Raw genomic sequence first — 15,757 nt, 5'->3', positions numbered from 1 at the left:
ACCGCTCAGCTGACCCCAAAGAGCCCTCCGCCCCAGCACCGTGCTGTGAAGACACCCGTGCCCATTGCTCCACGGAGGATTTCCCAGCTGGCATCCCCATGTGCCACGGCACCAGCCTGGGGTACACGCTGGCCCCCAGGCACCTTCGGGGTTGCGGAGAGGTCTTGTCACCTTGAGCCTGTGCAGGGGGAGATGGAGCAAGTAGAGCAGGAGAGTGTCTCCGTGGGCAAGTTGCAGGTGGATGGGCTGGATGCTTGCAGCTTCCTAAAACGGTGCATGGGAGGCACTGGGGGCATGAAGTCAAAACCACTCTGATCTTCACTTGCCACTTGGCTCCTTCTGGGCTGCAGCTGGCCATGGGGCAGGGGAGGCAGCTCCGTCGCCAATTCCCATGCGATGTGGGATCCATGGTGGGGCTGGGACATGCAGGGCAGGGTGGGGTGCAGAGCTGGGGCTCTGGGCTTGGATGGGAGCCCAGATGTGTCTCCTGCGTTGGGAGGAGGAGGAAAGCAGAGACTCCCCATCGCTCCAGCCGCTGCGTCCTGCGCCCGTGGGAAATGGGGAGGGGAGGCCCTGGGCAGCGGATTTGGTTTCAGAGCCCATGTCTGCAGTGCCCGCCGGAGTGGGGCGAGATCCCAGCTGGCTTTTGGGGAGGGGGCCGGGGGGGGGCTGCGTCTGTGTGTTCCCAGCTGTCCCCAGCGTAATCCCTCACGAAAGAGAATCCCCTGCCCTGCAGCATCCCCATTGTCTGGTGGCAGCGCCGCCTGGCCCTAAATCACCTGCCGCTCCCAGCCTGATGGATCACCATGGAAATGGGGGTGCTGCCCCCCAGGCCGGCAGAGAAAGAGGGTCTGGGGTCTGGGGTCTGTGGGGCAGGGGTCCGGTCTGGAGGCTGCAGAGCAGGGATTAGGATGCTGGAAGACTACAGGGCGAGGCTTGGTGCCCTGGGGATTGGTAACCAGGGGTACAAATTTGGGGGCAGGGATTGGGCTGCTGTGAAGTGTAGATGCTGAGAAAGGGATACGGGGGGACTGCGGAGCAGGGTTGGGGACCCTGGGGGGCCGTGGATCTGGGGGCAGGCTCTGTCCCCGGGGCAAGGGCAGGCTTGGCTCCGGCTCCCCAAGGTTTCCTTCCCGGCCCACTGAAGAATTGCTGGCTTGTCTGGCGGAGCATGGACCTGTGGATTTCCTGGGCAGCGAATCCCTTTCATGTGGCCGCTTGCAAACTCTCATGACATCACCGGGGGCTGCTCCTCCCAGAGACGAACCCAATGCTTTTTAGGGGTTTGCCATCCCCCCCGCCCCAGCCTGTGTGTTTTGGCCGGGGGGGACCCAGGGAACCGCATCCAGGAGCAGCCGCTCTGGCAGGGAGATGGCGCGCGGGGCCAGCGGGCAGGGGGAGGGCAGCGCGTCCCCCCCGTGCTGAATAAACATGGGCTGGCCAGGGCTGGAGGGGGCTTTTCCAGGCTGGACCACACCCCGGGGGGCTATTTTTTGCCATGAATGAAGGGGCTGTGTGCTCGCAGGGCAGCCTGGCCTCCTGACGCTGCTTCTGTGCACGCAGAGCTCGCCTGACACTCAATCCTGTTGCCTGGCCAGGGACCAACATCTGCACTGAGCAGCTGGGCAGTGCCCGCGGGACACCTGGGCACCGGCACTGCCTGGGGAACACCTGGGCACCGGCACAGCTGGGCACTGCCTGCAGAGACACCTGGGCACTGGCACTGCCTGGGGGACACCTGGGCACCGGCACAGCTGGGCACTGCCCGCAGAGACACCTGGGCACTGGCACTGCCTGGGGAACACCTGGGCAGCAGCACAGCTGGGCACTGCCTGCAGAGACACCTGGGCACTGGTACTGCCTGGGGGACACCGGGGCACCGGCACAGCTGGGCACTGCCCGCGGGACACCTGGGCACTGGCACTGCCTGGGGGACACCGGGGCACCGGCACAGCTGGGCACTGCCCGCGGGACACCTGGGCACTGGCACTGCCTGCGGGACACCTGGGCACCAGCACTGCCTGGGAGACACCTGGGCACCGTCACAGCTGGGCACTGCCTGCGGGACACCTGGGCACCGGCACTGCCTGGGGGACACCTGGGCACTGGCACAGCTGGGCACTGCCTGCAGGGACACCAACAGTCTGCTGGGACTGGGAAACACAGGCTGTCGCAGAGCAAGGGGAAGTGGTGGTGACTCAGTGGCTGTGCCAGTGGCGGTGCCAGGGCCGCTGGGGCATGTCGGACCCAGCCCTGCTGGAGCCGTGTGCCTGGGGAGCCGCCTGAGCCAGCTCGGGGCCGAGCCCCGCTGCCCCCCTGCCCCACGCAGCAATGCTTCCTGCAGCAGTTTCGGGTGACGATGGGGCAGTGTCCCCAGGGGCTGCCCCTCCGGCTGCGCCCACACTTGGGAGGAACTGCAAAGCCGCCGGGGTGGAGCAGCCGCTGCCTCCCGCTCAGCCCGGTCCTGAACGCGCCCAGATTCCCCCCAAAGCCCCTAATCCCGCCTGGCTCAGCACCAGCTTCCGCTCCGGGCCCTGTTAGCTCAGCTAATCCCTTGTGTGCCGGGTTTAGGGACGCGCTGGGTGCAGCATCCCCGTGGATCTCCTCCTGTCACCACCAGATTTCGCTTCTCAAGGGATCTGCGGGACGCTCTGCCAGCCCCCAGCCCTGACCCACGCTCCTGCCGCCTCCGCCAGCCCTGCTGCCCCACGGGTCCCAGGGGAGCCGTGAGTGTTTGTGCCCGTGAATGAGTGGCCTGTCCTCACCAGGTGGAGCCGGGGTGCTGGATCCCACCCCTTGCTGTCGCTTATCGCCACACAGCATCCTTGTGATTCACCAGGTGTGGCTCCCTTTCCGTCACCCCACTTTGCAGGAAGTTTCCTGGCCAGCCCCCCGCGAGCCCTGTGCAATAATAACAAGCCGGGATGAGCTGGCCAGCTTTCCTGAGCAACCCTACAATAACAAACCAGCACGATGTGTCCAGCTTTCCTGGACAGACAATAATAAACCCACATGAGCTGGCACATTTTGCGGAGGAACCCTACAATAATAAGCCTGGGTGATGTGTCCGTGTTCACCGAGCCACCCTACAATAACAAGGCAGTGTGAGCCACCCAGCTTCCTCGCAGAGAAGCGGGGTCCCTGAGCTGTCCCCCTGGGACAGGAAGGACCCTGGCCACCATGTCTCCATGTCTTCTGCTCCTGGCCTTGCCCAGGCCCTCCCCTGCCTGCACTGGAGAAAGCACCCTGTGTCGGTGGTGGGCCAGGTTGGCAAAGGTGATGCCATCAGCCTGTGGCTCTGCCTTCCTGGAAGCCAGCAGCAAGTCCTCACAAGTCCTGGCGTGCTGGGACCTGCTGCTTTTCAAGGCATCCTCCTTGCCCAGCTCCCTTGCCAAACTGGCACCCAATGCCAGCTGCCCCGGAGGCTCTCCTGCTGTTGCCCCACAGGCTGCTGGATGGGAGGACAAGTGCCCATGGTCAGGCTGGAGCTGGGGGTGCCACCAGCAGCTGCCCCCAGCCCCTGGGCAGCCATGCCCAGCTTCTTGCAGGGTCCTCCAGGCAGGGAGGCAAGGCTGGTACCTGTAGCAAGGGCTGTTCTGCTGGACCCCACTCTTTTCCAGGGAGTTTGTTGGCACTTGGGCAGTGGGAGGGCTTGGATGCCTGTGGGTTTGCTGGGCAGCGCGGCGGGATGGCCTCTCTCCAAGTGTGATGGGGTAGGGACTGTGCCCACTGAGGGCTGGAGCCCCTCGTCCCCCATGAGCCCTTTGCCAAGCCCCAGGCTGCTCCTGGTGGGCTGGTCCTCGCGTGGCTGGGGAGGAGATGCTGCAACCTCCTGTCCTACCTCTGCGCTGCCGCTGATCCTTCTTTCCCTGGGATTTATCCCTGGGAGCTGGAAGCAACAGTGGGTGGGCAGGGCAGGGGCAGGACCCCCCCCAGCATCCCCGCATGGGGGGGGACCTGCATCCAGCCCAGCGCAGAGGCGGCACAATGCAGAGCCCCCACTGCCACCGCGCCCCTCCGCTCAGTGTCTGCGAGAAAAGCTGTAACCCAAGCCGTGAAAACAGCACAAGGAGAAAAGAAAAGGGTATTGAGCGGCGGGGCTGCTGCGGTCGCCGGCCAGCATAGACTGCTGGTTGTTAAGCGGGTGCCTCGCTTGCAAAGGCTGCCTTGATGAAGTGTGAGACAGCACTTACGGAGGGACGCGGGCAGGCATTCTCGCTCCATCTTCCGCTCACAGTGCCGCTCTTTATGCGCCTGACATTTGCTCGCTGGAAAGGCCCCGAAAGTCAGGGGGAAAGGAAAACATTGCCCACAGCAGGGCCGGAGCGGCGCTGGGAGGAGTGCCGGGCTGTGCCGGGCTGGGCTGGGCTGAGTCGGGCCGGGATGCTCGGCCGTCCCGGCCTCACCGCCCGCTCTTCCCCGGGGTGACCCCTTCACCTCTCGGCAGCTCTCCGGCTGCCTTTCCCTGCCGGCACCGCCGCTTCCTGCCAGGTGTGCTCAGCCTGGCTCCCTGCCTGGGAAGCCCTGGCCATCCTGCCCCTGCCTGCTCCACGGGCGGGCTGGCAGCACCGCCAGCTCTCCTACCTCCTGCTGCTGCGCGTCCCCGGGGGCGTGCGTGGTAGGGGGTGATGGGGACAGCGCAAGCTCAGGGCAGGTCCCTTGGCTGTCCGCCGCTGGGGTACGCAGTGCCCCAGGGACTGCTGCAAACTGGGGTGAGCGCATGAAGCGGTTCCAAGGGCTGGAGGAGCTGGGAAAAGGCATCAGCATTCAGTGTGGGGCATCTCGGGGTGCTTTGGGGCAGCTCGGGGTGCTTTGGGGCAGCTCTGCCTCAAGGGAGAGGGTCACTGCCCCACCAGAGCTGGGGCAGGAGGCCAGGCTGGTGTGCCCTGCTCCATCCCAGGGGGATGATCTGCCCCTCTGCCTGCCCTTGACCCCAGCTAGTGGGGAGCAGTTCAACCCCCTTCACCTCTGTCCCCCCGCAGGCAGATCCTGGTGGGATCCCTTGGTCCGGCGCTGTTGGCAGAGGCCGGGTGAGCGGCTAGCGGAGATCGGTGCTCATTTACCTGGATCCCAGGGCTGATCCCTCCCCAGCCTGACCGCCGCTGGCACGACCATGGGCAGAGATGCCCAGCGTGCATCCAGTGAGCCACGCCAGCCCTGTTCCCAGGAGCACACACAAAGCTCACGGCAGGGGAGAGCGCCAAGGGCAGCCTGGCCACAAGGCATGGGAACGCCCCGGCCGTGGAGCCCTTCCCCTGCCCGCCATGGGCTGCCGCAGCATTGCCAGGCTTCACCCGTGCCAGCGCGGCAGCAGCTGTGCCCATCACCAGAGAGCCGGTGCGCCATTCCTGGGCCGCTGCTCCACCACGCCGCTTCCGTGGAGCCCGCTGGCGAGGGGAGCCCGGGGAAGCCATGCCCCCCCCAGCCCACACCCCTTGGCTCCCAGCCCCAGCAGGAATTATTAAGTGTGCCCCTGTGGAGCATGTGCTGAGGCTGGCCACGGGAATGTGGGCAGATCTGACATACAAGCCACAGCAGCCAGGCTGTAATTTCCAAACAGGCCCCGTTCGCTCTGTTTTCCAGTTAAAAATATATTAAAAAATAGGAATGTGGGGTTTGTAGCGAAGAATGTTGGTAACCACTTCGAACGTCTGGTGTGATAATGAAAGGGTCAGTCCCCAGCTTTGAGCACGACCGATTTAGACTCTGGTGCTTGGCACCGGCGCGGGGGCCCAGCATGGTCCAGCCTGCCTGCAACCCCCCCCCAGGCCCAGGCCAGGGGAAGGTGATGCTTCTGCTCTGGTGGCACAGTGTCGGGCTGGGTGACGTGCCCCTCCTGCTCACGCTGTCAAGAGGACATCCAAATCGCCATCTTTTATGGTCTCTTGAGAAGGGAGTCTGGGTAGGGGTGGATGAAGGCAGGATGCCTGGGAGATGGATGCTGTACCCTGCCCACCACTGGCCCTGTCGCCCCCCCACGCTGAGCAGAGCCCTCCAGGATGGGGGGCACCAAGCGAGGCTGCAGCCCAGCTCCCTGTGAGCTGCCCCCACCGCTGCGGGGCTGCCGGCGAGCACAGCTTGCTCCCGGCACGAGGTCAGGCGCCTGCCCCCCTTCGCCGGGCAGCCCCCCCAGCTGGGTTAATCACAGTTCAGGGTGTGCTACGGAGCCTCCCGTGCCGCTGCCGCAGCCTTGAGTCGCTCCTGATACCGGGGCATCCCGCTTGGCCTTGTGGCCAGGTAGTCATAACACGCGGGGCAAGCCGTGCCAGCTCCCTGGTCATCGCTCCCCGGTGCCCGGCGAGCCGCGTGGGACAACCCGGCCGGCGCTCCCCCAGGTGCCAGCTCTCTGCTTGCGCGGCTCCCCGGACCTCTGGCATCATGTTTATCCCAGAGATGGGTAATCAGAGAAAAACAAGTCACCGGAGGCCAGGGCTGACGTCGTAGCAGGGGCAACAAGTTGGCTGCGGCAGGGTTCAGCCTGGGGATGTGCTGGGGCAGTGGGGCAAGGAGGGAGAGGAAAGTCACCAGTACCCAGGGCTTGTCCCCCACCTAGTCGCTTCTGGGGACACCTCCTTGTCCCTCTCAGCCTCCGGGGCCATCAGGTGGCCGGTGGCTGGCACAGCACGCGCTGTTCCCTGCTGAGTCATGGCTCTGCAGGGAAACGCTTCCAGCTCTGGTTATAAACCCATTTCCCGCCGGGGCTGTGAAGCGTGGCCCTCCCATCCTGGCGTGGGCCAGCTCTGGCAGCCCAGTGGCTCCGAGCCCGTGGGCTTGAGCCGCCGGGAAGGGCAGCGGCAGGAGGTGGCCGGTGACTCCCAAATTCCACCCCAGGCTTGCTGGAGCTGGGCCCTTCTCAGAGGCATGGGCAGCGGGTGCCCCGCACCTGCAGACCCCTGTGCCACCCCAGATGCCCATCCCTCCCTGAGGGGCTGGCCGTACTAGGCACCCTTCTCCCAGCACCTCCCCAGGGTGCCACCCCAGCGGGTGCGTGTGTGCAGGTCTCGGGGACACCGGATGGTTACAAGCACGGTGGGCACTCCCCACATCCCAATGCCCCGTCTCCAGGGACACCAGGGGGACGTTGTGCTGGCTCCAGGCAGCTGGGGCTGAGCACCGAGAGAGCAGCTGCCCTGCCCCGATCCTGACTTGGATGCTGGGAAGAGGAGCAGCCTGGGCAGCCCCGGAGTTTGGGGCATGTCCCAGGTGCCATCCTGCACCGCAGCCTGTGTCCCGGCTGGGTTGGAGTGGAGGGGGCTGGGCAGCACCTGGGTGCACAGCCTGCCCCACCACCTTGGCGCTCCCTGAGGACCCCTAGGTGGTGGGGAGAGGGGGTGGGCAGCAGGGTAGTGGCACCCAGGGCCGGGTGGCTCTGCAGGGGACTCTCCCACCCTCCCGGGGCATTGACCCGCGCAGTGCTATCTAGTACACTTTGCTCACTCCACCACCGTCCCTGGCTTTCCTGGGAGCTGCTGTTTGCTTTTCTCTGAATTATGACTCCAGCTTGTGCCTTTGATCTGGGCTGTGTCGGCCACCCGTTGCCAGCCCCTCTCCTGCCTTTGAAGTGCAGTCGCCTTCCCGGCCTCGGACGCTGCTTTTGCAACCTCGGGTGCAACCCTGGCCCCATGGGGCTGCGACATCCAGGGCAAGAGCATCCCCAGGGTGTCCGAGGTGCTCAGCATCCCTCCTCCTCCTTGGGACCTTGTGATGGGCCAGCGTAGCTCAGGGCTTGGAAGCTGGGCAAGGAGGCATTGGGAGGTGTGTTTGCCCAGTGGCAAGCAATCCCGGGGATGCTGGCAGGGCACCGGGACCAGAGCATCGCTCCCTCCTGTGGCAGTGGGTAGGGACACAGGAGGTCCTGCACAGAAGCTGGCCAAAAAGCAGACCCCGGTGGCATGTGTATCCTACAGCTAAGGGGCCTTTCATGCCCGCACCTCCAGCAGGAGCGATGAGACCTGCGGGGAAGGCACCTTTCTGCGCACCAGCCAACCCATCCTGGCATCAGCCCTGCGCTCCCTCCCCGTCCGTCGGGGAGCAGCGAGGGGAGCTCAGCCTGCCCTTTCTGCCACTGGGAAGCTGGGACCAGGCTTTGGACTCTGGCCTTGAGTGGGTCTGAGCGTCCCCATCCCCTCCCCGCTCCCCTGGCCCAGAGAGGATCCAGCCTTATCTGTTACACTTTGTTCTGCTGTCTGGGTGTGGAGTGGAGCAGAGATTAGTGCGCAGACCTTTGACACACACACACACACACAGCCACACAAGCAGCCACACGCGCACACAGAGCCATGCTCATCTACACACGGCTGCGCACACAGTCCCCCATGCACACACGCACACTCACACTCACCTGCACACATGTGCCCATACCGTGCCCCACGCACCCCCACGCATGTGTTTCCGCCATCCTCCAGGGCACGCATGTGTTTCCCCATCCCTGGACGTGTTTATTTTCTGGCTGCGTGCTCCGTTAGGTTCCCAGTGGAGCATGGCGCTTGCCCAACCTGCCAGCCTCCCTGTTGCAAGAGCCAAGGTCCCCCATGCACACTGGCATGGCCCAGAGGGTGAGGGTGGCATCCCGTAGCCCTGGCAGGGGGTGAGGGCAGGAAGAGGGGGCTTCCTTGCGTCAAGCCTGGATGGAGACAAAAATGTGTGCAGGGAGCCAGGAGCTGCTCTGGCAGCCTGGGAGCAAACCTGGGCATCCCTCGTCTCACCGTCGCATCACCATCGCTTGCCATGGGGCCACCGGGGATAGCTTGTGCTGCCTGCATAGACGTCGCTGGAGGCAGTCGTGGCAGGCAGAGGTTCCCTGTCCCCACCTCGTGCCGAGGTCCTGCCCCTGCCCGAGGCTCACTGTCCTTATCGGCCAGCCATGGCCCCGGCATTGCTCCCGCCAGGGAAGCCACAGCCCTTCCCCGTGCGATCTTATCTCCGGTGTTTCATGAATGACTCGCAAGCCTCCACAGTCTGCCTCTGAATGGGAAGGCAGCCGGCCGGCCGGAGCAGGCGTGCGGGTGTGTGCACCCACGTGTGTGTGTGTGTGTGTGTGTGTGTGTGTGTGTACAGCTGGGGAGCAGCCAGGTCCTGCCCGGTGCCAGAGCTGGTGGCCCTGCAAGCCGTTATGCGGTCCCTGGGGTGAAGCAGATGGAGCCCGATGGGCAGAGGGATGCGCAGCCCCTTCTCTGCCCCACTGCGGCACCATGGCAGGGTGTCCTGGCAGGAACCAGCTCCTGGCAGGTGCTTTCCTGGCAGGTGCTTTCCTGGCAGGGTGATGGTGCCTCTGCTCTCCCCCGCAGACCCTGCCCCAGATCTGCGGTGTGGGAGAGGGGCAGGCGTTCGCCTCCGCTCTGCGGCAGCTCTACACGGCGGTGGTGCAGCAGGAGGCCAAGCAGGCTCGGAAACGGCAGCGCTCAGGTGAGGAGCTCCGTGGCTGTGGGATGGGGAGAGCCTGAAGCACCCGGCCTCCCTACGGCTGAGCCCCCATCCCAGGGGAAGGGGAGTGGGGCCCTGGGTGCCGCTCACCCCATGCAAGAGTCTCCCCCTTTGCTTTCCCCCTGTGGGCTGAGCTTCCCCACCCATGTGCCATTCCTGGTGTGGGTTTGGGCAATGCCTTGTGCTCCTTCATCTCAATCCCGAATTGCATCTCTTTCTATTGGTACCAGAGGACACCGAGGGCCCGGTGCCCACTGCAGAAATCACAGGACACCCCCATCCACCACCTCCATCCCAGGAGGATGAAACAGCATCTTCCAGTGAGGGAACCACGGTGAGTGCAGCTCTAGAAACAGCTTCTCCGTATCAATAGCAGGATGGGGCCTGCACCTCCCTTCCCTCCTCGCATCCAACCCTGTACCCCTCCAGGTCTCAGCTCAGTTCCTAGCCCATCCGACCCCATGCATCCTGGCTGGGGAGCGTGTGGGTCCGTGGCACAAGCGTGTGTGGTTTGCACACCACCACGGGGGTGGGGGGGGCTTGCACACGCGCACCCATCCTGCGTGAACCCCCGGGGGGGACTGACGCTGCCTCCGCTTTGATTCCAGCCGGCCTCTTCCCCAGCTCAGAAGCCCCGGCTGCCTGCGGCCAAGGCCAAGCCGAAGGCGGCGAAAGGGCTTTTCAGCTGAAATGTCCCTGCCACCCACCCCGAGGATCTCTGCTCCCCCAGCATCCGAGAGCGGCAGTGCAGAGCACCCATGCGTCCTCTGCCTCCTCGCCTGCATCTCCCAGCAGACCTTGGCCTGGGGCATGGTCCCCTCCCAAGGTGTCTCCAGCCAGGGTGATGGGGCATCTCCTCTCTTTGATGGTGTCTCAGGAACCTCTTTTCTGCCTCTCCCCTGGTGCAGAGCTTGCCCAGGCTGCCCCGTGATGGAGCCAGCGCTGGACCCAGGGGGAGTGGGAGGAATGCTGCCGGGTGGGTGTGGGACAGCCGGGGCTCCAGGAGGGCTGTGGGGTTTGGCTGCTCTCATGTGGGTTTGCAATAAAGGGCTGTGTCTGGGTGAGATCCCTCTCTGCCTGCTCTGTCCCCCCTGGGCCTGCAGTGCACAGGCAGGGGTGCAGCCCCCGGTGCTGCTGGGTCCCCCTCAGGCTGGTCCCACTGTCCCAGGGGCTTGCAGTGGCTCTGGACAGTCAGGAGGTGACAGCAGCTCATTGCTGTGGGACAGGACAGCAGCTCCCAGCCCGTGCTGTGCCTCACCCTGAGCAGCAGCGTGTGGTGGGTTGTGCATGAGGGGACCCCCAGATCCTGAGGGCACTGCATGCTGGGGGGCCTGGAACCCCACGTTCTCCTTGTCCCACGCTGGGGACGCACCATGCGCTGATGCCTGGAGCCAGGTGAAGCCCTTGCAGCATGTTGGCCAAGGCAGCCTGGCTATGCTGAGGGCCACCCTCCATATGCGGGCAGCTCCCCCAGAGTTAGTGGGCAGGTGATATGGGGTTGATCCATGCTCTGGCCTCCAAAGGGCAGGGGACAACAAAGCCACTAACACACTGAAAGCTCCCAGGCCTGGGAGCAGCCATGGAGCAAGTTATGGATGCTCCCTGGACACAAAGCACCACCTCTAACCCTCCACACCCCATCCATCCATTCATCCACCCATCCATTCGTCCATCCATCCATCTATCCATTAACCCCTGCTCTCCTCTTCTAGCCCTTGTGTCCACATGCTTCCTTTAGGGCTGGGACCCCACTCTTGTGACCAAGCCAGGTCCTAAAACAGCAGGCAGAGAGCCAGGCAGCACTGCTGCAGGCAGGCTGCAGCCCGCAGTGCCACTCTCCTGGGGCAGGGACTCGTGCCCCCGGCTGCCCTGTTCCCCGGGGCTGGGCTGGCCGCAGTCACACCCCCTGCTCTCCCGGGCAGCAAGGGGGAAACAAAAACATCCGGAGCAGCCCCTGTGTCTGTGGAAGGGGAATGAAAGGGCCTTTGCTGGGCCGTGGCCGGCCAGTCCCAGGGCAAGAGCAGCCAGTTGCTTTTTATATTTCCTCTCCGAGGAGCAGCATGCGGGGCAGGGTGGGTGGTGGGAAGGGGAAGCCATGGGATGGGGCGCTTGGGCCGACAGCCGCAGCTACGTATCCTACCTTCTCCCATCTGCCAGCATCTTAACCTGGCAGCTTTGGGTCTGCCTGTGGGGCACTTGCCCCCAGGGAGGGTCCTGCTACTGGCTGGGTAGGACCAGGGCAGCAGTTTAGCAGCTTTATGTTTCATGTGTCTTCGGTCACCAGGTTGTCCCCTGCTGCAACCTCTGCTCCATCCATATGGGCTCCATCTCCTGGCCTGGGAGCTGCTCTGTTCCGAGTCAGGTCCCCTGGCTCCCTGCTGGGCCTGGGCTTTCTGCTGCTTCCCTGTGCACGCCAGGACCTGCAGGAGGAGGGTTTATCACCCCAGCGAGGGCATTTGGCTCATCTGTCCCCTTTGGGGCTGAGGGGACGTCACATGGTGGGGGGCATATTCACATCCTGCTGTGCCAGTGGCTTCTGGGCTCTATAGGGGAGCGGGTGGTGCAAACCAGCACCTGCACTCCCGGGTCGTCCTGCCTGTGTCTCTGCTTCTCCCTGGGGTGCTCAACTCAGGGGAACCAGTCCCAGGGGCATTGCTCAAGAGTCTTGTCCTGCTGCAGAGGAAGTCCCCCTGGGGAGCCCTGCAGCTCTGTGCCCAAGGGACGGGCAAGCACCCCAGCAGGCATGGGCTGGAGGTAAAGACCTGCTGCAGGGACAGATCCTGCTCCACTGCCCCTGCTCCCAAGGCAAGGGAAGGTGGGGCTGCAGGAGCATGGATGAGGGGTAAATAAAAGCAGGAGAGTGAAGACATCAGCAGGAAAAAGACCTCTGCCAATGCCCCCAGGCCACCGCAGGGACCCCAGCCCCCAAGACTCCAGCGTGGGGCCACCGGTGCCTCCCTGGCCCAGGTTGCCGCCGGCTCCAGGGAGTGTCACCACTCATTGTCCCATCCTGTCCCGCTGGGGTCGCCTTCCCTGTCCCCACCCCCTCCTCCCTGGAGCCGGCTGGATTTGAGCTCCCGACACACATTAAAGGCCACAAGTTCGGCCTCGGCCTCCATAAATTTGATTCCATAAATATTAGTTTTCGCAAGGTTTAATGAAGCCGTTATGCCGGGCACGGCCCAGCACCCCGACCCGTGCCCTTAATAAGGGCTCTGTGGCCTCGATTAAAGGGACCTTTCAATCGCTGTCAAGTATTTTTAGAAAAGGAAAAGAAAAAAAAAAGAGAGAGAGAGAGAGGAGAAGAAGACGACCAAGGCAGCGAATAGGGAGAGGAAAATCCCAAACCCGTCCAGTGCAAAAATAGAGAAATAGCACCACCTAGACTGCGTCGCCCGGCTCCGCCGCCTGCTCGCCCGCTCGCCCTGTGCAGCACCCGGCTCCGGGCAGCCCTGCGGGGCCTTGTGCCAGCCCCCTGCCCCCTGCCCCGGGCAGCCTTGGGAGCCCACCGAGGTGTCTGCGGGATGCTGCCCTCCCGCTCGGGGCAGGGATAGGGGCATGCGGTGGTGTGGAATGCCGAGGCACAGAGACAGGAGGGACTTGGGCACGGTCGGGACGCAAGCAGAAGCAGCGCGTGGTGGCCAGGCGTCCCGGCGGTGCCTGAGAGTGGCTGAGCACCGTGGGAGATGCTGTGTGATACAGGGATGGACACTGCATCTCTCCCACCTCCACTAGAAGGTGATTCTTCCCTGTGACCCAGTGCTGCAGCAGCAAGCATCCCTTCCCACCAGCTCCCCCAGCAGAAATCCCCCCTCACTCCCTGGTTAGACAGACCCTGTCGCAGCCTCCAGCCCCCAGCCCTGCCTGCCCTATCGTGCCTGGGGCTCCTGTCCCACTTGGTCCCATGTGCCAGCGGGCTTTGCCTGGCAGGGACACAAGCTGGCATTAGGAATGCCGATGCTGTGGGCAGTGGTGCTCCCACAGTCTGCCTCAGCCCCCCTGGAAAGGGTTGCTGAGAGCTGGGGTGGCATTCCCAGCTGCAGAGCCACCCCTGCCACCAACACAGGGCAGCGGGGCTGAGGCAGGACCAGGGGTGTTTGGAGCTGGGGCAGTTCCTGGGGGGCCGCTCTTCATGAGTACAGAGCTGTTAATGAGTGGGAGTCATTCTCCTGTGTCCCATGTCCCGTGCAGGAGCCGAGCCAGCCCAGCAGGTCCCTGCTGCATGGGGAGGCAACGGACTCTGCACCCAGTGACAGGACGCTGTCACTGCTCACTGTGGCCAGAGCCGATGCAGGATGCCGGGGCCCCTGCATGGGTAGGAGCTGCTGTCACAGACAAACCCAGCTCCCTGTCTGCAGCCCTGGGCCTCCGTGGGACATGAATGTTGTACCAGTGAGGGCTGGGCAAGGCTGCTGTCAGCCCAGAGCTGCTGGGAGGGGAACAGACGTGTGTGACATGCACGCTGCATGCTGGCAGGCTGCAGAGGTTATTTGCAGGTCTGGGTTTGGTGACTGGCAGCCATAGGGCACTTCTGCCTGGGGATGTGCTGCACCCCCCAGACCCAGCGCCACCCCAGATAATCCTGTTCCCCACTCCCTCGTGGCAGTGATGAACAAGGTGGGGAGCTGGGCTCATTCCTTTGGTGGGAGTACGAGCCAGCCTGGAGGACCCTGCAGACCTAGCCCAGGCTCCAATTTTCCTGTGCCCATGATGCGCAGAGAACTGTGCCCCGTCTGCAGCCCTGGGAAACCAGAGGCAGGGATGGGGACTGGTGCTATGACACGTCCCCTCTGCTGTCTCTGTTGATGATGCTCCTCAGGATGCTCCACTGGAAGGATCAGCTGAACAGATGTGGAAGTGGGGTGGCCTGGAGTTGCTGGGCAGACCCTCTTGCTCCATCATGTGCAGGAGTAGCGGGACAGCCTCACCATCCTGCACAGTGGCAGGACTTCTCAGAGGCTCTGGGCGCTGGTTGGGTACCCAAAACCAGTAGGAAAACCTGATGGAGTGTGGCTACTGAGTACAAATACCTGATGGAGACACCTCTGGCCAGCTGCACTTTGCCTACAGCTCCTGCAAAGGAAATGGTCCACTGGGGCTACTGGATAGCAGCATCCCAAGCCCGTGGGTGCTGCTGGCTCCCCAGCCTGCATCCCTCTTGCCCAAATTGCTTGGTCCCACTGAGGCCAGCACAGGCCCTGCAGCCAGAGCTGGACTTCTGGCCGGGCTGTTCCACCCTGGCTTCTCTGTCTATCCCTAGGAGTGACCCATGACCTGTGCCCACCGAAGAGCTGGCGAGGGGACATCCCTGACAGAGTTGTGTGCATGGGGGCATCCCAAGGCACTGCCTCACCTGGGAAGGTCCTAGGGAGCCAGAGGGGGTGCAAGCAGAGCCGTACTGGACCCCTCCCCAGCACACAGCTGGGGGAGAACCGGGGGGGCCCTGCAAGCCCTTGCTCCTGAAATCAGGGTGTTGTATTTACTTTCCCCTTTTGGCAGCTAGAAGGGGAAGCCCATCCCAGCCCCTCATTGTTGTCTCAGCGAGTTAATCAGATGCCATAATCCTGTTGTGGAAATATCGGGCCTCCCTGGAAACAATGGGGAGCGAGAATATTGTGGTTAAATTTCAACCAGCTGCCTCCCTGCTCTGTTTGATCCCCGCCCGCAGGCCCGGGCCCCTGGCGAGCAGGCGGCGCGGCGGGGGCCGGAGCCCCGGGGGTGCCACCCCGCGCCCAGGCCGCTGCGGGGGAGCCCCCGCGGGACGCCCCGGGGGGGGGTGCGGCGGGCCAGGCGCGCCTCGGGGCGGCAGCGGGGCTGCCCCGGGGGGCAGGTGGCAGCGGGCACCCCCGGCGGGGTGGGCTGCGGGCCGCGGGGCTCGGCCGGGGGGAGGAGGCTGCGGGCGGCCCGGGGCAGGTTCCGCGGGGAGGAGGCGAGAGAGGGAGGGCGCTGGGAGGCTGGGACACGGGCAGGGTGCGGTCCTGGCGGTTCCCGGTCCCGGATCTCTTCAATTTCCCCTCTCACTCCTGCCCGGGGAGCGGAGGCAGCGGCGGCTCCGGCTCCGGCTCCAGCCCCGCCGCGCTGACCGCCGGGGCGCAAACCGCGGGGGGCTCCGGCAGCGCCGAGCCCCGCGCCCCGCGCCCCGCAAGCGGCCGCTCGCCTGCCAAAACAAACGGCCCTTCGCTATTTATTGCCGCTGCCGGGCCACGGCAGCTCAGAGCGGGCCGACACCGGCCCGCCGCACCGGGTAGCCGGAGCGCACCCGCGCCGGACAGCCGCCGCGCCCCGCCGCCGGGCACCGGCACCGGCACCTGCCCGCCGGCTGCGCGCCGCATGG

The 15,757-nt window shown here is 64.6% G+C and overlaps 1 protein-coding gene across 1 annotated transcript in view; it reads left to right on the top strand.

Moving 5' to 3' along the window:
• The window catches only part of NHEJ1 (non-homologous end joining factor 1), a 45,387-nt gene extending 34,899 nt beyond the window's left edge, over positions 1-10,488 (top strand). Inside the window, exons 6-8 of the mRNA XM_075153939.1 lie at positions 9,288-9,405; positions 9,654-9,757; positions 10,032-10,488. Of these exons, the coding sequence (XP_075010040.1) occupies positions 9,288-9,405; positions 9,654-9,757; positions 10,032-10,112 (303 nt within the window). The 3' untranslated portion in view covers positions 10,113-10,488. The remainder of the gene's footprint in view (positions 1-9,287; positions 9,406-9,653; positions 9,758-10,031) is intronic.
• Positions 10,489-15,757: the final 5,269 nt, after the last annotated feature.

This window comes from Calonectris borealis, chromosome 6, assembly GCF_964195595.1.
Source record: "Calonectris borealis chromosome 6, bCalBor7.hap1.2, whole genome shotgun sequence".
Lineage (NCBI taxonomy): Eukaryota > Metazoa > Chordata > Aves > Procellariiformes > Procellariidae > Calonectris > Calonectris borealis.
This window is presented reverse-complemented; position numbering and strand designations above follow the sequence as displayed.